This window comes from Pantherophis guttatus, chromosome 2 (assembly GCF_059756535.1).
Source record: "Pantherophis guttatus breed Tessera chromosome 2, ASM5975653v1, whole genome shotgun sequence".
Taxonomy (NCBI): domain Eukaryota; kingdom Metazoa; phylum Chordata; class Lepidosauria; order Squamata; family Colubridae; genus Pantherophis; species Pantherophis guttatus.
Window position 1 is genome coordinate 102,179,411 of NC_142064.1, and position 27,570 is coordinate 102,206,980.

Here is a 27,570-nt window from a genome sequence, read left to right on the forward strand (position 1 = left end):
TACTTGCACTACACTTCCTAAGCCCCCATTCTGGAGTAGGTACTATATTTGGTGTCCTATATTTTGATTGGTTGATATTCTTACTGTGTCACAGCAGGTATTCCACCTTGCTGACCTCAGCTGATCTTGGAAAAGCTAAGGGGTGTCAGATCTGATTAGTCCTTGGATGACCAGCAAATCTGAAAGCTATCAATTACATTGGGAAATTGAGAAAACATTCCTGAAAAAGGCAGTGTCAAAACCACTTATGTATTAAAGGTGAATGACAAGAAAAAAATAGCTATCAGAATTTCTTTCTGGAGGAGGATGTTACAATTTGGCACAACAAATAACTAACAATTGTACATCTGTTGTCTAAAAGAGATAATCATGAAAAGCCCTATATGGGGTTTGACAAGCAGTTTTGTACCTAACATATATTTAATTTTAGGTTTTAAGTAGAGGAGAAGAGACTGTGGACCTTTTGACCATCAGAAATCTTAGGATGCATGGACTCAGATAGTGATATAAATGATACAAAATAGTTTCCATACTAGGTTGCAACCTACTATGCTTTATTATGATCCAGTTTAATGTAAATTGCAACAGGACAAATACTACCCTACAAGAATATGAGAGGAATTTAAAGCGCATTTCTTGCATGGAAATAATGATTATGTATATATTATATACATATAATATAAATATACTGTATATGTGAAAAATTACAATGGTACAAATAGATACAACTATTTCCATTTTATCTCTAGCTAAATGTACATCATTCTGAAATGGCTGAATTTTGAAGTTTCAATTGCATCCATTCAAATTGTAATAACATATTAAGTAAATTTCACAAAGGAAAGCAAAAAGCAAGTTGTTTTTCCTGGGATATGTCATTTATTTTACTTCCCAAAATATCTCTTTGATTATATTGGTTAACTGCAATAGCATTCAATAATTGCAATGCTATCTCAGTTGGAACACAATCCACTATCTCAAACTGAGATTCTACCATTTCATTTTTCTATATGTATAGCCCGTTTGAATGGGGCTAGCAAATTTGGGCTGCAAAATTCCAGATTATCACTAGAGAGTTACAGAAAATACTAGCCGTATGTCAAAAGTGCTGAGGTTGGGAGATGGTTTCCTGTCAGCTAGTGATATTCAGCAAAGTGAACAGGGGTAAAGGCTGAGGATTTAGGGAATAGTTTTACTTAAAACGGACTGCATATCCATATCAGGATTTTCTCCAATGGCAAGCAAAGATAGAGCAGAATAAGGGCAGAATAAGATGAGAAGCGGATAGGACATTTTACAAAGAGAACAGATTCTGCCAGATCAAGTACAGGTAAATAGCATTTTAACTGAGCTATGGGGAAAGGGTTTTAGTTTACCACCTACACTACAACCACTGTTCATAATTTAGCAGTTATAAAATTTATGGATTGAGATAGATTGTAAACACATATTAATATATGTATACATCACAATATTTGATTTACATGACTCAGAATTCATTTTGAACATTTGTGCAGCACTTTCAAATAAAACTACAGTGTTTGGCCTGCCTAGTATAATAGGTTATTCATGGAAGAGTGGTTCTTCCCAACCTGCACTACTCGGGCTGAGAGGTAAGCTGATCCTGAGGTACAGGAAGTAATGGATACAGTGAGAGACATCATTGCTTTCCAACCTGTTACCTACTGAGATCCACTGGACAACTGAAATATGGGCTCTGAGAGACAGACCGTCCAACTTCCAAAACATTATAACCCAAGGACTGGAGGGGAGGGAATATGTTTTGACTTGGCTGATCGGAGCTCGGTTGCTAACAACAAACTGCATCAGATTTTGCACACCTTGGAAGTATTGTGGCTTGCTGCCAGTTTGAGGGGGAACTACCAGTTTAATGCTGGAACAGCTAATGAGAATTTATATACAAGTTGGGGAGTGAGATGAAGATAGCATCTCATGGGCACATGGCAGAAAAAAGGGACTTCGTAGAGCATGTTTGTCTTGTTTTTAGGTGCAAGTAAGGTACAAATGTGCATGACAGGTAGTATCAGCCTTAATTCTCTTATTTGTGAAATGGGATTTAATTCTTATTCCCAGGGCTATTGTAAAAATAGCATTATTTTGCCATAGTAGTGAGGCTGACAAATACTGTCCTTACTTAATGTGGACCAAGGAAAGGCCCTGGCATTTTTCTCCTGCCCACCAAGTTTGCTTGCTGGTGGAAAAGATCAACCACCAACCACTGTCCTGATATAAGTTGGTTCTCAGTAAGACAACTACAGGGGTCTTAGGAACAGCTTGTCTAGTCTCCTGTCAAGTTGTCTGTTGGTGAAAGGTGCTAAGATAGAACATAAAGCAGAAGGAGGTGGCTGTCCATATGCTCCTCACAAACTACTCTGTGACAATAATATATCAATCAGACCATTTCTGAATATGAGTGGCATTCTTCTGAAAGAGGGTAAACCAATATTCACAAATAGTTGAGCTGATAGATGCAGGCATGGGGGCACAGGCTGAAACAGAGGAAGTAAAATGAAGAAGCTCCATTCTTGATTAATATTGCAAGAGAATGTCACTGCTTTTGGCACTCCCTTTCTGGCCTGATGGTGGCAGAATCCTGAAGGAGGAGGATAGCCAATAGAGAACATGCTATTATTATTAGCCCATCTATAATAACAACATCATGGCACTTAATGTTGCCAGGGCCAGAATGGAATAGAAGGCAAAATGACAAAGATGACATATGGTAGGTATCTGCAGTGTTCTGCATCAATAGCCATAGGAACTACAGCCACATGATACTGATCCCAAGATCACTGAGAGATATATGTAGCACTTATTTGAGTTCCAGAAAATAAGAACAGTAGTAAAACTATTAAAAGTTATAGCCATGCTAAATTCCTTGTCAATAGAAAAAATGGAAAACCTGTAGTGCTGTCAGTGGTGATAGAAATAGCAAGCAACAAGTGCCAGAAACCGACTCCCTTTCCAGTTTAAATTGGAAACACTATGGTTGTTCTTTGAAGTTCTAATGAAGGTCCAGGTTTTTCTTCCCCAAAAGAACAAGGATTTTTTTCAATCTAGTTGACAGCCTTAAGATTCGCTGGTTTTCCATTAATGTCATGTTTTATGTCCCTTCTTCACTAATTATAACCTAAAATATAACCCATTTCCCCTTAATTAATTGCATTCGTTATGCCATACTTAAGAAAACTTCTACCTTCTTATGCTGACTTTTATAGGTGGTCATGTTTTTGGAAAATAAATGTTATATTTATTAATTATTTGTTGTGCCAAATCCTCCTCCTGAAAATATTTTTCACAGCTACTTCTTTTTATCATTCACCTTGTCAAAAATATCACTTTCCCCTGCTAGCTCTTTTTTTATGGCTGTCAAGTGAAATGTGATCATTATTGATATTTACTGTGTAGAACTCATTGCTTGTAATGTTATATATATACAATACTAAATGGTCATGTTGTTGTTACTAATGTAGATGTTTACTAATTTGATTTTTATTATCATTGGGGGAGAGCTTTATTGTTTTAATTGTAATTATTTACAGTTCCGAGTCACCTAGAGTTGTGCCTGCACTTGAAGTGCCATGTAATTGACTGAAATGGCTGAAGGATGGGGACAAATTTCTTAATTCAGACTTTATGAATTAAAGAATCAGAACAGCGGACCAACTAGTGCCAGTTCTTTGTAAATGTAATTATTTTTCTCTTACTCCACACTAACGGACATTGTAAATTATTAAATCAAAACTTTCTTACAGGCATTGACCATAAATCTGATATAATAACTAAAACCATGTTGATACATAAGTAGGATTACTGCTACAGATGACCATTCTTTCCTGTGATGCTGACTTCCTCATGAAATATCCATGTCTCTGATTAGCAGAATTTTGCCACAGAATAGAGGAATCCATTTCTGCTCCAATGAGTCTCTTTGCACAGGGAAAAAACAGCCAGGTTTGGGAAATGCTGCCCCAAGAAGAGGTGAAGATGGAGGTAGTTGGGCCTTTCTTTCATGAAAGCATCCATTTGTTTTCAGATAGTATACTTTTTGCAAGGAACAAGAGGAAGTGATTGTAATCCCAAAAACTCAGGGGGAAAAGAAAGTTTAATTTTCACTTAAGGTAACGAAGTCAACTAATGCTGAAAGCAAGTTAATTAAATGTGCCTGTGGAAGTGCTTGCCAGTGTAAAACTGTCCACACTCTTTTGGCACATTTAAGAACTATTACCATCAAGTCTTAATAGTTACTGGGATCAAAGGAGATACAAAAATGCATTCTAAATTAGTAGCTGAATTAGTTCAAGGTATCCAGTCTCTTCACACTTTTGTGCCAGCCATAGTTATTTCAACAAAGGCTACGTTGTTCGTTGTTTCCTCTCTTTGCCCGGAGTTTTTTTAAAAATCACGAATTTGCTCATGAATCCAGTTCCTACGGGATCCAATCCGTCTCTTCCCTTTTTTAATTTTTTCCTCCCAGATTCTGTTGCTCCTGAGTCTTGCCTTGCCAAAAAAAGCTCCAGGCATCTCCCATTCCTTTGTACTGGGGATTGGGAGGGGAGAAGAAATTGGAGGAAAGCTGGAAAGAGAAAGGGGAGAGCGAAGTGGTAGGGGCTGGCGAGGAAGACAGGGACCTCCGTCCAGACCGCAGCATTTTCCGAGTGGCTGAAACTCGCCGTAGACGAATTAATATTCTTCCCCCATTTTTAGCTTGCGTTCCTTGCCAGTCCTTTCTTGTTCTCAGACATTTTAAGGGCCTACGTAGATTCTCTTTAAATACCCGCCTCCCCGATTTCGGCGACTGCACCGGAGAAGAGGGGGCGATAACAAAAACAACCATTATTATTGGAAAGAGAAGGTCTAGGGGGCGAGAGCTCGCGCAGCTCCGATTTTTACACAGCCTCGAGAGATTTGGTGATAAATACATTAACAGGAAGGGAGGCGATTCCCAAGTAAATACGTGCGAATTACAACGGGGCCTGCAAAACACACCCGCTACAGCACCGTGCGCGAGGAGAATTCCGTGGAGGCGATGGCCTGGGGCGGCGGGGAGGGTTCATTTTTCCTTTCGCCTCCATTGCTCCGCCGTGCCTTTAGGCCGCCTTGTTCACCAACAGTCCCCCCCCCTCCCCTTCGCCTTCTGAAAGGCGTTGTATAATGTGTCCGGGTTTCTGTGGCCTCCCCACCATTTTCCTTTAAAGAGCCAAGATATTCTGGCCAGCGCCGTCGCCCGGTGTAATCGATGCGCTCTTGCGCGGGGGGCGTTGTTGGCAGGAGAGAGGCGGGGGAGGAGAGGGGTGGGGGCCGCTTGTGCGTCCTGAGCTCTTCGGAAATGGGAGGCGGCCAAGGCGGCAGGCGGCGGGAGGGCGCTGCGATGGGCGAGCGCACAGGCACGGGCGGCGGCGCCTGAACCCGGGGGCACTGGGGGGACGCCGCCTGACAGACACCGCTTGGAGCGCGGTTCTCTTTTCCCGCTCCCCGATCTTTGAAGTCCCGGGGAGAAGAAGGAAGAGGAGGAGGAGGAAAAGAAGGAGGAGTTGCTGGTTGCCACAGCTGGCTCTCTGAGTCTCTCCTCCACTTCTTCTTCTTCATTCCTCCCTTCATTCGATCTCCCTTCCGGAGCCCGGTAAGTGCAACTCCTAGTGTCTTCTCCTTCGCCTGCTCGGTATCCATTCTCTGCTCGAGGGGGGGCGGGGGGGAGGGACGGAGATCTGTTCTCCATCTCTGTACGAGGATTAGGTGAAGGGGAGCCAGAAGAAGGCAAGGGGGCTGTCAGAAAGCTGGATGAAGTGGGCTTAGTTAAAACGACGCACCGGTGAGAAGGTTTGACCCTCTTCAGGTCGTCCTATAAAGGCATTCGCACGGCGACACTCGCGCAAATCTCTCCCTGTATCTGGGAGAAATACGACCTCCTTGTCCACATAGAGCGCTCTGCGGAAGACACGGGAGATCTTGGAAAATCCGAGAAGAACAGCTTCCTAAAACAGAGGTGGCCAACTCTAGGGAGCCCTGCAGAACAAGTCCACCCCAACCTATCGTGGGCCTCACAAAACAAGTCACCTTCCATCTGTTTACTAGAACAGTCAAGAGAAACTCCTGGCTCTGTAGAACCTGCTCGGTGCTATAAACGTGTCAGATGTCTGAAGCCCTCAGTGCTCTTGGAGGCCATGTAGTTCCGTAGGACCAGGAATCTGACCCTTAGAATACCTTTTCTAAAGATTTTGGTCTAACAGCCCCATTCATAGATGGCAGGAGAAAAGGGAGGTCTGATAGCTTACAAATCTCACAGGCTTCATGGAACTTGAAGAGAAATATGAAATAGATGAAGATGAAATAGAAGTGACCCAATGCATATTCTCTAAGAAGGAGGTTTCCTTTGAATGAGGGTTGGGTGGCCTCTCAGTCTCTCTTCCAGAAAGGTTTCTTGTTTCATAGAAGAGACACTGACTAGAATCAAAGTGTATCCACTTCTCTCTCAAGCTATTTTTTTAACTGTTTCTTTCCTTTTCATATGTCTTTCAAAAGCCTAGCAGATGTCTTCTCAACTCTGAATACTTAGCATGATTACTTAGCGTATTATATAGCATGTTTAGTTGCAGCCCAGAGAAGCAGGCCAGTTTAATTTTAAATTGCCTATTACATTAAAAGGTAAAGATTGTTTCATGAATGAATGAATGGCTGAGGTTAAATTTGAACTCCAAGTTTCCTGGCTCTGAGTCTATACTTTTCTTTAATAAACTATACAACCAAAAAGTACCATCCTGGGTAGACTGATGTGATGATTCCCATTGTCTACTGACTTTTAGAAAGGTCACCTCCACAAAACCACAAGGAAGAATCCACATTGCTTCAGAAGAAGTCAGTGTCTCCACCCCTGGTTCCTTGAGCTCCTTCATTTGCCAGATAAAATAAGAATACTTTTAACAAACCTGAGTGGGGTAATCTGGAGAGTAAATCTACTAGGTTATATCTGTCAGTTGGTATGTCCGTCTTTAAAATGGTTGTATATTGTATCATTTTTGCTATGTGTAAGTATGTCTAGATAGAATGCATTGTGCATGGTGGTCAAATCTGCTTTATGATCTGTTTCTCTTTATGTATTTTCTTGTTGCTCTTCTGCCTTTCTGATAAAAACTTCCATGTTACAGTAAAATTTAGAGAATAGTAGAGAGAAAAAACAGGGATTTGGGAAAAATTAAAGGAAAACAAGGGAAGAAATAGAATTAACAAAATATGTTTTGGTGTTTTAAGCAGGAAATCCAAATGATGCTCATTACTGAATATTAGTGAATAAAAATATAATAATTATGGATTGTTTGGTGCTCTTTGATAATAGTTTGAACTTAATCTCCCAAAGTAAATCTCTTTACCCTTCCTTAATGGTGGTCTGGATCCTTGGAATTTCAGTGGTTCCTCATAGAATTGAGGGATATAAGTGTATGGATTTATTGCTGTGTTGATGTTATATGACAGAGGAGTAAACAAACTGGAATAAAGGACTAAGAGAAATTAGACTTTTCACAATTGGGAACAACTACCAAAGGGGTGAAACTAAGCTAAACTGTAGACATGTTGTGAAGTAAAGGTAAAGATAAGTGAATTTTGGATCCAAAATAAGAATTTTACTGTGCTCTTTCAGTGGGATATGTGCAAGAGATCTTCCAAGAGAAAGTGCAAGAGATAGTGTTATTGAAAGAGACTACTGTAAGGATTTTCTGCTCTGTATATGCAAATGACTTAGATGGATCCTGGTTGATCCCAATTTTTTATTTAAGGAAATTTCCTCCAAACAGCACAGGGTTGGATTGGTTTCCTTTTCATTGGTTGCCTCTTATGATCCCTTCTGATACCACTAGAGGTGCTCTTGGGTAGTGAGATCATAGAGCCACCAATGGGAAGAAAAATCTCAAAACATTGTGCAGCAATAGCAATTGAATGGATTGCGGTCTGTTTTATCTGAAATGGTCTAACAATTTGTGATATGCCAAACATAGTTTATCCACTGCTATATATGATGATCTACATTTTATATTGGATTTTCTGATTTAGAGTAAGAAAACTAGGGTTATCAAGCAGTTGCTTACGGTTTCCTTTCTGAGGTTTATTCAAGAACAGAAATGTTGGCTGTGCTCGAATATTTCTCTGCAGAACAAAGGCTTTGATAAGATGACCAACTGGATTTTTTCTTCATTTCAGGTTCTTCATGAATAAAGATTTTTTTCCCTCCCATATGTCTTGTCACTGAGTAGTTTCTATTGTTCATTGGTGCTCCAAAAGCACTTTAAGAAATAAGAATGAAGAAGAGTGTGCCTTGATTTTGTAGCAATTTTGGAAGTATGCATGTTTAGAAGTATGCCATAGCATACTTCTTGAAGAACGTTTTCTGTATAAATGAACTGAAATGTTTATAGAAGTTAGTGTTGGATAATCATAAAATTGTTGAGCGGGTACCTCAGAGATTCCTTAACCATGAAAACTAACTTGATGCTTTTGAGTGAGTTGTATGTTGTCAGCCTACCCTACTCCTGCAGGGTTATTGATTTGGGGAGAAAAGTGTAAAAAAAGTTTCTTTTTCTTAGTGTCTAGAAAAAAGGCAAGTTTGCTGAATTTCCTATAAATATTTTATTTTATTTGTGTGACTGTTGGCCACTCCCCCTCTTCATCCAAGAAAAACACAAGTTCTGAAGAAATAGTGGAAGATCAAGAATACCAAATAGTTGACAGAAGACAGTGAAAAAAAGTTTTTTGCAGTTAGGTCCTACTTTGTTGGATAATTTCTCTCTCTCCTAGTGACATTTGCTGAAATGTTGCTTTTAATTGTCCCCAAATAGGTTGAAGGATTTTGAGGTGCCATTTATGCTCAGCCCTTCCTGATGCCACACAGAGTTTGCAGCAGGTATTTTTTCTTTGTGACCACCAAATGTTCAGCTCCATCCAGTCGCCCAGACTCTACCCCAAATTAAAGGATTACAGGATCGTAAATAGGGAGAGGTTTTTTTTATTTATGCTCAGCCATGAAATTTGAATTAGTAAGACAGATCTCAGCACACTTGGCTATTGTAGGAAGAGCACTGCCACATTTGTGTCAAACTGTGTTTTATGTATATTACAGCTCAGTCAGTCTATCTTTGTAGTAGTTTAAACAGTGGGACACAATCTGGAATAAGGAACCTACTTATCTGAGGCCCTAGAATAAACGACTGCAGGTAAATCAGTGCCATATATAAGTGAAGACTTTATATTATGAATATCAGACTAAGAATATTATTGTCCTTATTCAGGGTAGGCAGTGAATGCTCTGGTTTAATACAGGCATGCCTCAGAGATGATTAGGTGGCTCAGTGGCTAAGACACTGAGCTTGTCGATCAGAAAGGTTGGCTGTTCGAATCTCTAGTACAGGTCTCCTGCGTGAGCAGGGGGTTAGACTAGATGACCTCCAAAGTTCCTTCCAATTCTGTTACTGTTATAGATATTGTGTGTTTGGTTCCAACCCACCCCAATAAACTGAATATCGCAATAAAGTGAGTCACACATTTTTTTTGTTTCCTAGTGCATATGAAAGTTATGCTTTTACTATAATGCAGTCTTAAATGTGCAGCAGCATTATATCTAAAAATGTTAATGCCTTAATTAAAAAATACTTCATTGCTAAAAAATGCTAATCATCATCTGAGACTTCCATCGAGTCATAATGTTTTTAGCATTCAAGGTACCCCTGTATTTAAAAACATTAACACAAGAAAAATTATTCCAGACAAGGCAAAACTTAATGGAGGCCCCAGGAGACTTTTCAATACATATTGGCCACTAGCATATTATTATTTTATTCTGATTATTCCAATTCATTTCTGATTATTTCAGAGGTTCATTTCGTTTTGGGAAAAGAATTCCACAACAGTTGACTTAGAAATAATTATATAAATAATAATATTTATTTTGCTTTAGATTTTAAGACTAGTGATGTTTTTTAGTGTTCTCTATTTTTTTTAATTGCTAAAGAAATGCTTTTGCCTCAGATTTGTAATTTTTTCTTCTAAGTATCTTTATTATGTATGGCATGATGCTATTTGGAAGGAAAAGGGGTATTATTGTGGCATTATTATTTATTTCTTCTTAATATTTTATCTTAAAAGACCCCTTGGAACTCTTAAGACATCCCATAAAACAATATGAAAATCATACCAGTAGTATTTAAATTAACAGTCTGAAAGCCATTCTAAAAATAGTATTGCATACAATTTATAAATTAGGTATAAAACTGATGTAGTAACATTACTTATTACATATTGAGCTGAAAGCCAAATATGTAATTTTATTCTCTAAACGATCATGTAATGTAGATTAAGGAGAACAGTTACTTCCTCAAGGTCACCCAATGAACATCATGACACAGACAATAATTGGAATTTCAGTTTATTTCAGATAGACTTTGAAATATATAATAAACAAATTTTAAGCAAAAAATGCAGAGGAAATTGGAACAGAGCTAAATACAAGAGGAGGTTGGTATAATTCTTGAGGTGAAAGAAATATAAATCATTTAGATAGTATGTATTTTACTCTATGTGGAAAAGGTACACTGAACTAAATAATTTAGACTTAAGTTTAGGATGAATGAACACTGTATTTGAATTTCCATTCCTAAAATAATCTAGAAATTACCTTTACACATATTCAAACTGTCTAGTCAGAGTGTGGCCAATCCTGCAGACCCTTGAAAATGTTTTGTTAATCTTTGGGATTGAATGGCACGAAGAAAATATAAGAATCCAGAAATTGTACTTCATGATGGACTGCATGGGATCTCCCTTTATCAAACACCAAATACCTTACCCTGAGAATAATTTTAATAACCAGTTCTTCTCCAGAGCTCTTGGCTTTCAGTTTAGTGAGGACTTCTCTAACCGCTAGAGAACCACTAAACTGAATGTGGCTTTTTCTGCTGCTTGTCTGCAAGTATGGGAACTAGAGTCCAAAATATGGCAAAGTGATTTGTTGGGTCACAAAGGGTGCCATTTTGATCTTGGTTATCCGGTACCTTCATTGTCCCAAATCTTTTTGCTAAGCCCAGTATGTCTTTAGGCAAACCACCCCCAAATAAGAATCAGTTTGTCTCCATACTAGAACAAATGGAGACGTGTAGTTTAGCTTCCCCACAACCAGTGGTGAAATCCTACCGGTTTGCACCAGTTCAGGCGAAGTGGTAGTGATAAAAGCTGCCGGTTTGGCGAACTGGTAATGATAAAAGCTACCTGTTCAGTGAACCGGTAGTAAAAAAAACAGCTACTGGTTGATCCGAACTGGTATTTCCGACATCAGCTGTGCCGCGTGATTTATATTCACTAGAAAGCAGGAAATCCTGCTTTCTAGCGAATCTAAATAGCGCAGCATAGCTGTTTCCCTCCCCTCGCTGTTCTACTTACCTTGTTAAGCGTCCTTTTTCCACACAAAGTGTGCGTTTGGTGCACACTGTGTATGTGCACATGCGCAGCATGCATTTGGTGCACACCACATGCACATGCGTGCGTTTGGCACTCACTGTGCATGTGCGCCCATGCAGCGTGCGTTTGGCATGCACCTGCATGCACGGGCTCCGAACTGATGACAAACCGCGGAGGATTTCACCACTGCCCACAACTCTTTGTTTCCAGCAAAAAAAATATTTTCACTATTGGACCCCAATTTTGCAATAATACCGCCCTTGCTTTCAAGAAAATATGGTGGTTCACATTTATAAACTCAGCTCTGTCATTGTCCTGCAATTTTGGTCTCAGAAAGTACACATATTGTACATATGGATAGCAGTGCTATAACATCCTGTATGGATATTTAAAATGACATGTTTGGATTAACACAAGTGTGAAGGCAGCAACTACATGTTTTCAAATTAAGCCTTCAAATCCTACTATATTAACTGTTTCCATATTGATTATATTTAATCAGCTACTCTAATGTAATGACTCTGTATTGAATTGTGATATGAAACCCATCTGTGCTATCTGATCTGTGTTGGCTCCTTATACACATTCTGGTTTCTATGGCTCATGATGCCTGCCCTAACCTATGTCCACCAGAGAATTTCTGCAGTGGTATCCCATAATCGTGGAGGCATAAATCCTAGGCACATTGTCTTGAAATAGTTTTCTGTTCCTGTTGTAAAGGTTTCCTGGACCATTTTTCTTGCAGATATTTCATTATAATTCACTGCTAGCACTGATGATGTTACCTAGTTTGATAATGAAACATCTGCAGATAAGCAACCAAACACAGACAACACCAAGGATCCCACAATTTAACCCTGAGACACTAATATTGTCTTGTATCAGTAATGTCAGGGATTCTTGGGACTTCAGGCATGTAATTACAACTATAATGAATTTGCTATTAAAAGGTAAAATTCAATTCAGATTAGTTTTCATGGATTTAAAGCATTGAAGTGTATCTAGAACTAATACTGAAGCAGTTTTGATATTTAGCGTTAAAATAGGACTTACAGAATAAGAGAAGTTTGACAATTAGAAATTATTACTAAAATAATAAAATATTAATATTCTTTTCAAACTATCTTGGCCAATTTCAAAGCAGGATTAGACATGGCTAGTACTTGAACAGGAGATCACCAGGAAACCTTAAATTCATAGATTATCTTGGCAGTAAAAAAATAAAAATAAAAATTCCATTTCAGATTATTGCAAGGAAAATTACTTTGGACATTCCTGGAAGTTGAATTTGACTTGATAAAGATTTTACACATAGTCCTCGACTTACGACCACAGTTGAGCTCAAAATTTACGTTGATAAGTAAAACATTTGTTAAGTGAGTTGTGCCCCATTTACCATTTTTTTTGCCACTGTTGTTAAGTGAACCATTGCAATTGTTAGTAACACGGTTGTTAAGTGAATCTGACTTCCCCATTGACTTTGTTTGTCAGAAAGTCACATGAAATCAGAAAGCTAATCACATGACCCTAAGACACCACATCCATCATAAATATGAATCAGTTGCCAAGCATCTGAATTTTGATCATGTGACCATAGGATGCTGTCATAAGACACTTTTTTCCATCCCGTTGTAACTTTAGTCACTAAATGAAATGTGGTAAATTGAGGACTGTCTGTACTGGTTTAGAGCGCTCAGAGTTTTTACTTACTGTATACTGTCTTTATAATCCTGACAGATTGGTACTATCTCAAAGATAGATCACTATTATCATATCCATTCCTTGTCATAAATAACCTTCCAAATGAATTTGTGGCACAGATAAATCTTGTTTCGGGGATATTCTACATTATGGCTACTAAAGTTAGAAGACTATCATATGTTAATGCTTATTTTTTTCTGCCATGCCAACCACGTTTGCACTGAAATGGTGTTGCATAACATGGAGAAGCATTTCAAAGGCAGGAGAGCACACCAGCCCAGTATTTGCATATATTCTAGCATGCATCATTATTACTGAGATACTGTTTAGAAACAAAGGTTCCTACATAAGTATATACAAGTGCCTACAATTTTACACAGTAGTATAATACTCCATATGAAAAAATTAACAAGAGAATTTGACTGGAAAGCTTAAACAAATAGAACATGTTAGGATGAAAATGTGTTTTTTAAGTTATACGAAATAAAATTAACATCAGAAATGAAACCTTATGCCATCTTTCTTGCTTTGTTCTAATCTTGTGTTGAATTTTTGAGGGTGCATATTTTAGTCTGAAAAAAGAAAGTTTGGAGTGGGAAAGAGCATGAAATGCTTAGCTGTCCACATTTTTTCACTGAGTGCTACAGGTAGCATGCTGTTGTGTACAGTCTGTATTTATTTTCATCTCTTAATGTTTTGCCTGGTGTAAGTGAATCATTCTTAATGCATAGGCCTATACATGTTTACTTAAATGTAATTGAGTTTGGTGGTGTTTCCTTCAAAGGGCCGTGTGAGAAGACAGATAGGCTAGAAATAGTAAATTAAAAAGTGGGCATAGGATAGCACCATCAGATTAATTTTTAATGGAATAAATTTGTGCTATCCTTCTATTTTAAATCTCCTAGGACTTTTTTCAGGCAGTTGATATTAGAACATGCTTGTGTGTTCAGTTCAGTTGGAATTTTTTTGGTGCAAGCTATATTAAAAGGAGAACTATTGTGCTTGTTTGATTCCAGTGAGCCTTGTACAGGAGAATTTCTTATTGTATAATACCCTTTTCTATTGGGTTATTTGCAGATCTCTTAGTTTGTAAATATTGAGGCTCAATAATAAAAGTTTCATACTTAAATGAGCAATATTCCACTTTTAAAATGATTTCTTCCCAAAAAATAATAATTTTCAGGATTCTACTGATGAGCCCTCTGTTTCCTTAATTGTGTTATCAGATTTTTTTTAAAAAAGAGGGAGATAGAAATGTCTGTTCCAAAATTCACACGAGAATACAAGAGTCAGTAATTAGGTCCATAAATTCTGTATTTTAATCTGTATTTTATGATATAGAGTAATTATTGGATTGCTTGAAGAAATATTGAATATAATATGTGGTTTTAAACTACAGATTTTTCATCTGATATGACTGTTATCTGGACTTTTAACATTGTGCCAGGAAAAATATATTGCCAGTTGAAAGCTTGCCACTTTGTGTGAAATTTCCATTGGCCTAATAAAATTATTGCTTCCATAGGGGTTAATGTTACTAGAATTTTGCCCTGCATCTACAGAGTTCAGCAGAATTGTGGTTTCTCTATAATATTAGCATTTGTTTTCAGAATTTCCCATTCCATATTTTCTCCATTTTAGCTATCCTTTGTTGACACTATTACTCTTTTACAAATAGGTTACAATGTATACCTAATTGAACTTGTTATATTCAAGACTTTGTTGGAAAACAATCAACCTCTATATAAGTATTATCATTGTCTTGCACAAACATCCTAATTTCTGAGTCTTTTTGTGCTTAGAAATTACATCCTGGACAGTTTTATATTACCTCTGTCTTCATTCAAGCCTCCTTTAAAAACCAAAAGTAGAAACCTTGGTCTTGATCCTTTAGTCTTCAACCTCAACAAAATCTAATTAGATAGAGTTTTATGTGTTTTTCCACTCGTAGTTACTTCCTTCTTTAGCTTATTTTCTTTGTCATTGTAAAAATGCAGATTTTTAAGCTGTTGTACCAAGTAGGAAAAGTCAATTTTAGTCAAATATATAAATTATGCATCCTCAAAGAGAATAGAGTTTCCACTTGGGTACTGTAAATCTTCTTTCTTTTGTGCATGATCTCATAGTTAAACGGCTAAATTTGATATTTTCCAAGTCGCATGAAATCCCAGCACAAACTACATTGGCACTGGGAAAGAAAGCCCAACTCTCTCTCTCTCTTTTTCTTTCTTTCTTTCTTTCTTTCTTTCTTTCTTTCTTTCTTTCTTTCTATCTATCTATCTATCTATCTATCTATCTATATCTATCTATCTATCTATCTATCTAATCTCTCTCTCTCTCTCTCCCTCCCTCCCTCCCTCCCTCCCTCCCTCCCCCTATCTTAGTCAATGACTCTGGGTGGCTTACAATTCAAAAAATATGTTACAATCAAAATACTAAAAACATTTTGAAACAATACAAACAATAGGAACATCCAAAATAAATATATATAACAGCTGAGATACTTAGCCAGTTAACAATATAGCCAGGAAATGGGGCCCTTGACACATTCAGCATCCCAGCAACATAGCTAGGATGTTAATGCCTTATGAAAGGCTAATAGGTTTGGGGCCATTCTAATCTCTGAAGGGAGGATGTTCCACAGAGCAGGGGCCACTGTGGAAAAAGCCTATATTCTAGTCCTCACTAGCCGATACTCTTTGGCTGACAGTAAAAATATTGAGGTAACTGACTAATATAAGGTCAACTGAAGTTTCAAAAATAGGTCCAAATGTCCCACAATTCTTCATTCAGTAATACAACATTATTAGAGCACTGTCATTGTTGCCAAGAAAGCTGAAGGTGTGAAGTAATACCTGGATCAACTTAAGCCATGTGAACACAAGCCTCACTTTAAATAGCTTCATTGCTATAGGTGGACTTGATCCAAGCCACATAGGCAGCACTTCTCATAAGTAATATGCCACGCAAAATGGTGCTTAACTGATTAAATTAATCTCAGATTAAGAGATTAAAATAAGATTAAATAAAAGAGGCTGAAAGAGGCATGAAAGATTAGATAAAAGAGGCTGAAAAGAGGCATGAAAGGCCGTAGTTTGTGCAAGCCGAGATCCTGCAAATGGTTACAAAAGCTTCATTTCTTTTTTTGAGATACATGTGGACAATTTGAATGTCCATAAAGTTGTAACCAGATTAATATTTATATTGCACTAGTGAGGCCACACTTGTATCCAGTTCTGGTCTGGATGATATGAAAAAGATGTTGAGACCTTAGAAAGAGTGCAGAGAAGAGCAACAAAGATAATAAGGGGTCCCAGGCTAAACCATATGACAAATGGCTAAGGGAACTAGGTATGTTTAGTCTAACAGAGAGAAGGACAAGGGGTGATAGCAGTTGTCCAGTAGTTGAGGGACTGTCACAGAGAAGAGGAGGTCAATCTAATCTAGGGCAGGAGTAACGGGTGGAAGATCATTAAAGAGAGTTCCAACCTAGAGTTCCAACCTAGAACTAAGGAGAAATTTCCTGATAGTGAGAACAATTAAGCAGTGGAATAGCTTGCCTTCGGAGTTGTAGATCCTCCATCACTGGAGGTTTTCAAGAAGAGATTGGAAAGTTGTTTGTCTGGATTGATATAGGATCTTCTGTTTGAGCAGTGGATTGGACTGAAAGACTCCAAGATCTCTTCCGACCATATGGTTCTTACATTCCATGTTCTATTTTCTCTGTCAAAGCACTAACATGGTGTCTGTTGATGGAGTCAAGGTTATTTAGGAATTTACAAGGTTGTATGTAACATGGATTAAACAAATGTTAAAACTACTTTGTATTGAAATTCTATATTCAGAATGATATTGAACAAGACAATATAATTAGACCGCAAATAGCTATTATAGTAAAAGCTGCAAAATAAACATGCAGAAACAATCATAATTAAAGTGTCAGCATCTCTCGGTATTTTAAGCCATTAATAATGTTATCAGTTCTGGAGAAAATGAATTCTAAATAAATAATTTTCTGGTTTTTCTCCATTATTGTAGAAATATGTAAATTGGTGATTTTTCAGAGAGAACCTTTAGTATGCCATCTAACATGCACTTTTAAGTTTTAAATAGTTTTATTTAAAGAAAACCTTTAGCTCTAATTCATATAACATTTTCTAACTTTTTATCTTTTTCTCCAAATTCTGTTTTAGAAATTGCCAGGAACTCATTGCATACCTGGATAAAGTTTCTTGCTGATTATTTTTTCTGAGGAGTGCAATTCTTTGAGGCTCTTACCTCAGTCCCTCAAGGAATAGCGGAGTGGGAAAAGGTACAAAAGTTAATGTTTTCATCCACCCGGACGAAGGAGAATGGGGACCCTACACCCAAAAGAATGAAGACTCGACAGAATAAAGATTCTGTAAGTAGGATGAAATAAAAATAAGAATATACAATAAGAATAAAAAGAATAAAAAGAGCTTAATTTTATTAAGAAAATAAAAGAACCTGGTGTTAGACCAGGTAGCTGCTGCTGTCAACACTGAGGGAGAATACATTTAGAAAACAACAGAAGCATTATACAGATAGTCCTCGACTTACAACAGTTTGCTTAGTGACCACTTGAAGTTACAACAGCATTAAAAAAGTAATTTACAACCATTTTTCACATTTATGACCACTACAACATCCCCATAGTCACATGATTTACATTTGGATGCTAGACAACTGATTCATATTTATGACGGTTACAGTGTCCCAGGGTCATGTAATCCCTTTTGCAAATTTCTAAGAAGCAAAGTCAGTGGGGAAACCCGATTCACTTAACAACCATGTTACTAATTTAACAACTGCAGTGATTCATTTAACAAATGTGGCAAGAAAAGTCGTAAAATGACTTCACTCAACAAATTTTTCACATAGCAATATAAATTTTGGTCTCAATTGTAGTCGTAAGTTGAGGACTATCTGTATAGAAGTGTTGGCAATCTTTAGGAATGTCTTGTGATTCCTAAATTTAAATAATAGGGGAGCTATTGAAGTGTGAACATTTCATTCATGAGTACAGGTAGTCCTCGACTTAACGACCACAAATGAGCTCACAATTTTTGTTGCTTAGTGAGACAGTTAAGTGAATTTTGCCCCCATGATATGACCTTTCTTGCCACAGTTGTTAAGTAAATCACTGTAGTTGTTAAGTTAGTAACACAGTTGTTACGTGAATCTGGCTTCCCCATTGACTTTGCATGTCAGAAGGTGGCAAAAGGTGATCACATGACCCCAGAACACTGCAACCGTCATAAATATGAATCAGTTCCAAGCATCTGAATTTTAATCATGTGACCATGGGGACGCTGCAACAGTCATGTGAAAAACGGTCATAAGTCACTTTTTTCAGTGCCATTGTAACTTTGAATGGTCATTAAATGAACTGTTATAAATCAAGGACTACCTGTATCTGATAGAGTAGAGGGGCTGGGGTGTGGATTGCTGTGGTTCTGTCATGAAAACATAGTGCATGAGTTTTTCCAAGTGAAGAAAAGTTTCAAGGTTTTGTGGATTAATATATTTATATTTGATTCTGAGTTATTTATGGAGTTCAGATGGAAATAAATATTAAAGTGTCCTGACTCTGTCATCTTGAGAATAGCAATAGAAAAGTAGTAAGAAAATAAAACTACTATTTTATTTATACTGTAGTTACAAAATTTTGATTTAAGTAATAATTCATCTTTGAAGTTCTACAATAACGGCAAATTTAATATAACGAAAGACACACTCCACAAAGTTCAGTATAAAGTAATGTTACTTAGCTATTCCATAAAAAGAATTATTAATCACTCCTAGAGGGAAATATTTTTTAAAAAAAAATTCTTATTCCTTTCATCTTGTATTAATAAACCTGAACCAAAATTACCCTCAAAATGAAAGTAATATGTCCTTAAATTTCTACCACGTCTATTCAATTAACAAACATTGGCTTCCACCAATTGATGAATGGATGCTTTAATCATCCTCAAATATTTTTGAAAATCTTGCCATTTGATCTCTTGACTGCCAAAAATTCAGCCAAAAATTGTGGAATTAATGGATTGGCCAGGTTTGAGGACCTCCCTTATGGTACACCTAGAACAGGGGTGTTAAACTGGTGGCCCATGGGCTGGATGCGTCACATGCAGGCCATGTCCACCCCAGCTCCACGAAGGGGAAAAATGTCGTGAAATGTCATGTGATGGCAACGTGACATGGTGGGTTTGACACCTGTGACCTAGAACATTCATAGACAGGTATTGTTAGATTCTGCAAGGTAGAAGAGCAGGAATAGGAAAGTTTTTCTGCCATGAGCAAGTTTCATGAACCACACAGGATCAAAACCAGACCTTTAATAATAATCAACAATTTAAATCTGATTAAAATTGACAATCTAAGACAGGGTTGTCAAACTCGATTTCATTGAGGGCCATATCAGGGTTGTGTTTGACCTCGGGGGGTGGGGGGATAGCCAGGGCGGGTGTGGCCATCTCGACATCACTCCTGTTGGTGCCTGTGGCACACGCCGCCCTCGCGAGCTCCATTTTCACTGGCAGAGGGTTGTAGGAGGCTGCGGCAGCCGAAAACGGAGCTCGGGAGCCCATTTTCACTGACAGAAGGACTGCAGGCTGGTCCTTTGCTGTTTCTAGGGTGGCCCCGTGGGCCAGATCTAAGTACCCCGTGGCCCGGATCCAGCCCCTGGGCCTTGAATTTGACACCCCTGATCTAAGATAATTTGTCCTTTTTGTTACTTTAAACTAACCTATACAACTTAAACTTCCAAGCCTATCAGTTGTGGTACTAAGTACCTAACATACTGGTTTTGCAGTTTTACAAAGACAGCATAACCAGGAAATAACTGTACATGGATGGTAATCATCCATACTTAATTTAGCAGATCACTTGTTGTATTTCACTAAGGCAGAGGAAAAAAAATGTATGACACAAAATTGTTCTCCTACACTGAATGGAGTAGAAAGAATGTAAAGAGAAGAAGTGGTTGTTTGTAAGACAGTTTGCAATTTTTAATACACCCGGAGCTACAAAATTCCATTGTTATTTTTATTTTAAATGTATACTACATGAAATGTACAGTATTTTGCTATTAAAAATGCTTAATCTGAAGTCTTTCACTTGCCTCACCCGGCAAGCAATACTTTAGACAAATACCTGTAAAGACAAAATCATTATAGACAATGAGATTGATGAATCCAGATACTGAGATATTTTTTTTAAAAAAATAATCTTTATTTACATTTATAAAAAAGAAGACAACACACAGACATAAAAAAACAAGACAACAAAACAATAAACATAAATAAATGCAAACAATACCTTAGTAAACTTAATATTTAGCATACTGAGATATTTTTAATAGCCTTACACATAATGAAAATCCAAACTGAGAAGAAACAAAAGTTCAAGCCAGGAGACAGGAAAGAATTGGAAGGAGATGTAAAAACCTGAAATAAATAATTGTGTGTTTTCTCAAAAGATGTCAATGCGGAGTGGTCGAAAGAAGGAGACTCCGGGGCCCCGAGAGGAGCTCAGAACCCGGGGTCGAGCGTCTCCTGGTGGTGTCAGTACTTCCAGCAGTGATGGCAAAGCTGAGAAATCACGACAAACTACCAAGGTAGAATTTTCAGCTGTTTGCAAAAACTTTTATTAGAGTTTGAAGGTCCTGCCTCTTTAAGGCAAATATTGTTTATTTGTTAACCTACATAACCTCCACCATCAGTTGTCCTAATCTGCCCTAAATCTGCCCTAAATTGGGTGCTTAGCAGTCTGATACTTTCTCGGCCACTACATTATTTGTGCGATAATGGAATCGCCTATGTGACCAATACAGGAAATAGTTTCAATTAACCTTGCTTGCTTGTGAATAATATTACATTTTCTGTAGCTAAACAGAACATTTAACATGTATACTTTGAATAAATGATATTTACTTTTTTTTGCTCTGCAATATGTCCCTTCCCCTGTCCATTTGTCTTGCAGAAAGGTCGTGTGGAGGAATCAATGGCACCTAAAGGAAGCAAGCAAAGTCGATCAGAGGAGATTTCAGAGAGTGAAGGAGAGGATACCAATGCTGCAAAGAAAACTAAAACAGAAGTAGGTTTTTCCTACAACTTTTCTTCCTTAAGATGGCTCAGCTCCAAACATCCTCAGAATTATTGTTTTCCTAAACTCATGTAGCCAAGAACCAACCTAGAACAAAGGAGAAATTTCCTGACAGAACAATTACTGGTAATCAGTGAAACAATTTACTTCCAGAAGTTGTGGATGCTCCATCACTGGAAGTTTTAAAGAAGAAATTGGATGGCTATTTGTCTGAAATGGTGAGGGTTTTCTACTTGAGAAGGGGGTTGAGCTGTGGAAGGGACTAGAAGGTCCCTTCCAAATCTATTAATCTATTAAGAATTCACCTCTGCTCTATCATGATATCTGACAGTTGTGGTTGTATTTTCCATTGCTTGTTAAGATAGCTGATTATTCACACACAAATGAGGCAACATTTCCAATACCAAACTGCAATTCTTCTTTTAACATAGCTCCACAGTTTACCTGGCAAGGTCTCTTTTAATATCCCTGAAAGAGTGTCTGCTGAGTATTCATTGTTTTTCTTAAATCCTAGGAGCTGCCAAGGCCACAATCTCCTTCAGACGTGGACAGCCTAGATGGCCATAGCTTCAACGATGAGACAAGCAGTGATCCACGAGACATTGACCAAGATAATCGAAGCACCTCTCCCAGTGTCTACAGCCCTGGCAGTGTGGAGAATGATTCTGATTCCTCATCTGTGCTTTCACAAGGACCCGCCCGCTCTTATCATCACCCCCCACTCTTTCCCCAGAGCCCCTCACCAGCTCCCCTGCCAGAGGGCCTTGCACGTCCCCCAGAATCCAACTTCAGCTTATCAGGGGAGGTTCATCCTCAGGGGCCCCCAAGTGGCTACCAATCTCAAATTGAAACCCAGGCCTCAAGGATTTTCCAGGCGCAGGGCCAAGCCCCGCCAGTTCCCACTCCTTCCACCAACTCATCCTCCTCCCCCTCTTCTTCGTCCTCTTCGTCCTGCACAATGCATGCTTCTCTGTACCCCAATGCTAATGTGGTCCAACTGGGACCCAAAGTTGTGAGTGCAGGAGTGGGGATTCCAACACCAAGCGTGCGTGAGCAGTCCCTCGGTACTAAGCACAACCCACCTCCAACTACTCCTATTTCACTAGCCTCTGTGGCAGGTGGCTTGCCTCCTCAGAAGACGCCTCCAAACAATTCCCCATCAATAATTCCTTCTGCTGCTGCGACTTTCCCACACGTGCTAGCCAATCTGCCTCCGCCTCCAGCTCTGCGCCCTCTAAATAACATGACTGTGACCTCCAGCTCACCAGGGTTGGTGGGGCAAGCATTAAGTGGACATCTTTCATCGCCCCATGCAATAGGGCAGGATAAGTCACCCGTCCCTTCTCGTTATCCCTATGCCCCCCCTCCTCCCCCACCCCCCAGCTCTTCTGCTCAGTATCCCCTTCCTCCCCCTTCCCAGGCATTACCCAGTTACAGTTCATCATATGGCCACTCCTTTCCACCACCCAGCAGCCTCTCTGTATCCAGCCAGCCGCCCAAGTACACTCAGCCCTCCATGCCTTCCCAGCCTGTATGGAGTCAAGGCCCACCACCCTACAGCCGCCCACTAGGGAACACTAACTCTCATCCTCCTGCCTCCTTTCCTGGTCAGTCCACTCATCACCAGCAGCAGCAGCAGCAGCAGCAGCAGCAGCAGCACCATCACAACCACAGCAATGGTGCTGGTCTCTCTCCAGCAGCAGTTGCCACACCCCAGACATCTAGTAGTTATTCCCACCCGTTAGAACCAGGTCCACATCACCCTCCTCATGCTGCCTATGGGCTACGCCTCTATCCACCCCATAGCCATGCTACATACAGTCAGGCTCCTTCTGCATCTTCTTCTTCCTCTTCCTCCTCCTCTTCCTCCTCTTCTTCCTCCTCCTCTTCCTCTTCCTCATCCCAGGGGACATACTCTGGACTCTGTAGCCACCCTCAAGGGCAGAGCACAGCCACCTATGCCTTTCCTCCTCCCCCTCCCCCTTCACCTGCCCATGGGGCTGGACCCCCTGTCACTTCTGCTTCAGTTACCCTCTCCACTGTCATAACCACAATGGCCTCTTCTTCTACAGCTCCGTATAAGACAGCATCGCCTCCAGTTGGAGCCCCAACGACAGCCCCTTATGGGAAGCGCACGGCTTCTCCATCTCCTACTTTCCAGCCGCCAGCCCCATACAAGCCAGGCTCTCCTCCTGCATCCTCGGCATCTTCCTTCCGTGTAGCCACGCCCCCAGGATACAGATTAAGCTCTTCTCCGGCAGCGGGTGGCTACAAGGCCTCCTCACCAGCCCCCATTGTCCCTCCTGCCTCTGGAAGTATGGCTGCCCCTGCCCCACCCTTGCCTCCCCTGCCACTCAGTGCTGCACAAATCAAGCAAGAGCCTTCAGAGGAATTTGAGCCCCCTGATAGCCCAATGCCTCCAATACGGAGTCCTTCCCCAGCTCCCAAAGTGGTGGATGTCCCAAGTCATGCCAGCCAATCAGCCAGGTAAGGAACACAAGGAAATGGAGAGGGTGGGGAAGGGAGATCAAGGGGTTGGGAGCAAGGAATTCCTTCTTTGACCAATTGAATTTGCAGAATTCAGCAGAAGAGAATGATGATGTAGAAGGTTTCTTTAATAAAACCCGAAAAGTCAGCAAGTGGGCTTGGAATATTCCTATAGGGACAGAGTTCCTCCATTGCCCCATGGCTATGTATATTTAATCAATTGATTCATACATCACCCATTTCTAAAAGCTTTGCATATGACAGCTTATTAAAATCTCAAAAATTAGAATTGCTGTTGAAAAAGAACTTCTGATGGACTCTTCTAAGCCATAGTGCTTTGTATGGCTTCTGCATTTTACCTCTCTATTCAAGAAACAGAAGCAGAATTTTTCTTTTAACGACCCTTTAATCCCTTTTATCGGGGTGGAGTTGGGGCAACTGAATGGAGCTGAATGTTTATGGCCGGATGCCCTTCCTGATGCCTACACAGAATTCGCAGCAGATATTTTCTCTTTGCGTCCTGATAGAGAAACATCTGGTGCCTAGGATTGAACTCTCAACCTTCCAAGTGAGAGGCGAGTGTTTTCACCTCTAGGCCACTGTGCCGCTCACAAGGAATAGAAGTAGAATAAGCAATGCAAAATTAAAATTGTTGTGTCATTTGGCCTAATGTTTGTAATTCTTGCAGATCAAATAATCTTGTACTGTTTTTCTTGAAGAATTTGAGTTTACCAAGGATGAGTTCATATGGAGGCTGAGATATTCAGGTTTCTTTCTCACCCAGGTTCAACAAACATCTGGATCGTGGCTTTAATTCTTGTTCACGGACTGATCTCTACTTTGTGCCCCTGGATGGCTCTAAACTGGCCAAGAAACGAGCTGATCTTGTTGAGAAAGTGCGGAGAGAGGCTGAACAGAAGGCCAGGGAAGAGAAAGAGCGAGAAAGAGAACGGGAGCGAGAGAAAGAACGGGAAAGGGAGAAAGAAAGGGAACTGGAACGAAGCGTGGTAAGTAAATGCCAACTACATGCAGAAACTCCTCCTTTGATTCTTGGCTTCCCCTCTGAAAGGATAATAGAATTGCAGAATCAGATATATCCCTGCCAGAGGTTTTCAAAGAGCTGCTGCCAGTTAGAGTTGAGTATGCAACCCATGTTTATTAACTGCCAAGTTTGTCAGAAGGTAGATGCGCTGACACATATCACAAAATATCCTTGGCAGGCAGAACACGTCTCGCTAAATGACCTACACTTCTCTTGCAGAAAGTTGCCCAAGAGGGCCGAGCAGTAGATTGTCCATCTCTTGGCCCTGTTCCTCATCGCCCATCTTTTGAGCAAGGCAGCGCTGTAGCGACTGTCCCACCATATCTGGGTCCTGACACGCCAGCCCTTCGCACCCTCAGCGAGTATGCCCGGCCTCATGTCATGTCTCCGAGCAACCGGAATCACCCCTTCTATGTCCCGTTGGGTGCAGTTGATCCAGGATTGCTTGGTTACAATGTGCCAGCCATCTACAGCAGCGACCCAGCCACGCGGGAGAGAGAATTGCGAGAACGGGAAGCCCGTGAACGAGATCTCAGGGATCGTGACCTGCGTGAGCGTCTTAAGCCTGGCTTTGAAGTTAAACCAGCCGAGTTGGAGCAGCTCCATGCCGTGCCCAGTGCTGCAATGGATCCTTTCCCAAGGCATGGTGGGCTGGCTCTCCAGGCAGGTCCAGGCCTCCACCCTGCTTTTCCCTTCCATCCAGGGCTGGGCCATCTGGAGCGAGAACGGCTAGCCCTGGCGGCTGGCCCGGCTTTGCGCCCTGACATGTCTTATGCTGAGCGATTAGCAGCTGAACGACAGCATGCTGAAAGAGTGGCTGCTCTGAGCAACGACCCTTTGGCTCGGCTGCAGATGCTCAACGTGACCCCCCATCATCACCAGCACTCCCACATCCACTCCCACCTCCATCTCCACCAACAGGACGCTATCCATGCAGGTAAGATTCCTTAGCCTCCAGCATGGTCTGGAAGTAGATTTCAAATGTCTCTTTGGAACGGTTGAATTATCACTAGAATGTCTTTGGAACCTCACCTGATTGGACACTTTCAGTAGAAAGACTGAACACGGGATTCGTGTGCAAGGGAAAACTAATATGGCAGGGAGAACTCTGGGTTTCAACCATTCTCCTTGATGTGCTCATTTTCAGCTTACATTAAATGTTGCTGGGTGGAGGGTCTTTTAGTCATGTAACACTTTTTCTTCTTAAGAGTTCAGCTGCAAGTTTGCTTATGTCAGTGAGAATTAAGTCTCAGCAACTGTGTTAGACCTATCACTCAGAAATGTCAGTGAATTAATTATGATCTCTGTATTTGTAACCTAAGATTGATAACTAAAACTGAATTCTGAGTACCTCAAGAAAGCTTTCAAGGTCCCTGCCTTCCCCTTCCTTCCTCCCTCCCTCCCTCTACCTTCCATCCTTTTCTACTTTTGATGAAATCAGGATTAGGACTATATGCTACATCTAAATCAATAAGCAAATGAGGTAAGCTGTTGAATATTTACATATAAGTATTAATATGAGTATTTGCACAAACAAAAGACTGGCCTTACCTCAAGCTTGAATTGTCTGACTGCAAGGTAAGCCACTGTTCTTTTTGAATTGGCCTTTTATATAGAAAACTGTATTTTCATACTATATTGTAAGATTACAGAAAGGATGTTATATAATACTAAATATAATTAATCCGAATACAAGGAACTAGGCTAAAGTGTATTCAAATTCCTTATATCCTACACATACAGTATGTAGTATTGTTCCCCCCATTCTTCCTTGTGTACCTAAAAACTAATCTCTCCTCTGCAGCTTCTGCCTCTGTTCACCCCCTTATTGATCCACTGGCTTCTGGGTCACATCTCACCAGAATACCCTACCCAGCGGGCACTATACCTAATCCACTTCTGCCTCACCCACTCCATGAAAACGAAGTGCTGCGCCACCAGCTTTTTGGTAAGAACTTTAAGGAGTGGGGAAAATATGACATCAACCAAAACAGAAAGGCATCTAGAAACGTTGGGTGGGGGAAAGGAATAAAGGTAAAGGTTCCCCTCACACATATGTGCTAGTTGTTCCCACCAAATGTGGTCCCTATTTTTTCTACTTGCATTTTTTTACGTGCTTTCGAACTGCTAGGTTGGCAGAAGCTGGGACAAGTAACGGGAGCTCACCCTGTTACACGGCACTAGGGATTCGAACCACTGAACTGCCAACCTTTTGATCAACAGGAATAGCAGTAGAGAGAATGGATTGAGAAAATGGGTGGGTGCCCAAATCTGGAACAGAAGGAATGATAAGGAGGAATACCTTAGGACTGGTGTTCTCAGATATATTCTTCATGAATTATCTGACTTTTAAAATAAGTCTGCTACCTGTTTATTTTTAAACAGATTATACAGCTCAGTACACAAAACAGAAGCAAGAAATAAACAACAAAGTAGAGTCTCCTAAAAATGATTATCCAATCCTACTATAGATATTGAGCTCTACTCTTAAGGTCTCACGTCTTAGTGCCTTAGAAAAATCCAGATCTTTAAGGATTTCCAGAAATGGGGCAGGGAGTCAGGAGTGTGCATTTCGGGGGACGGGGGGGGGGGTTGTCTGATCCATAAGACAGATGCCAAGAACAGAACGGAGGTTTCCTAATTCTCAGTAAATAATATTGTTTAACTGAAGGGATAGACTGTGCCTGCCTTGTCAGATCTGATGGGACAGGCAGAAATAATCAGAGGCAGGTAATTCCATAAATAAACTG

At 40.0% G+C, this 27,570-nt stretch overlaps 1 protein-coding gene across 13 annotated transcripts in view; it reads left to right on the forward strand.

Moving 5' to 3' along the window:
- ATN1 (atrophin 1) overlaps positions 1 to 27,570 on the forward strand; it is a 55,024-nt gene that overhangs the window by 22,221 nt on the left and 5,233 nt on the right. For 6 of the 13 annotated variants that reach the window (XM_087886495.1, XM_087886498.1, XM_034410998.3 and 3 more), the window contains 7 exons: positions 17,355 to 17,563; positions 20,666 to 20,803; positions 21,169 to 21,282; positions 21,806 to 23,778; positions 24,563 to 24,785; positions 25,040 to 25,757; positions 26,625 to 26,768. In XM_087886495.1, the coding sequence (XP_087742621.1) occupies positions 17,486 to 17,563; positions 20,666 to 20,803; positions 21,169 to 21,282; positions 21,806 to 23,778; positions 24,563 to 24,785; positions 25,040 to 25,757; positions 26,625 to 26,768 (3,388 nt within the window). In that variant the 5' untranslated portion in view covers positions 17,355 to 17,485. Of the gene's footprint in view, positions 1 to 5,318; positions 5,645 to 8,849; positions 8,915 to 17,354; positions 17,564 to 20,665; positions 20,804 to 21,168; positions 21,283 to 21,805; positions 23,779 to 24,562; positions 24,786 to 25,039; positions 25,758 to 26,624; positions 26,769 to 27,570 lie in introns of those variants that run through there. The other 7 variants (XM_087886493.1, XM_087886497.1, XM_087886494.1 and 4 more) reach the window with 5 other exon arrangements.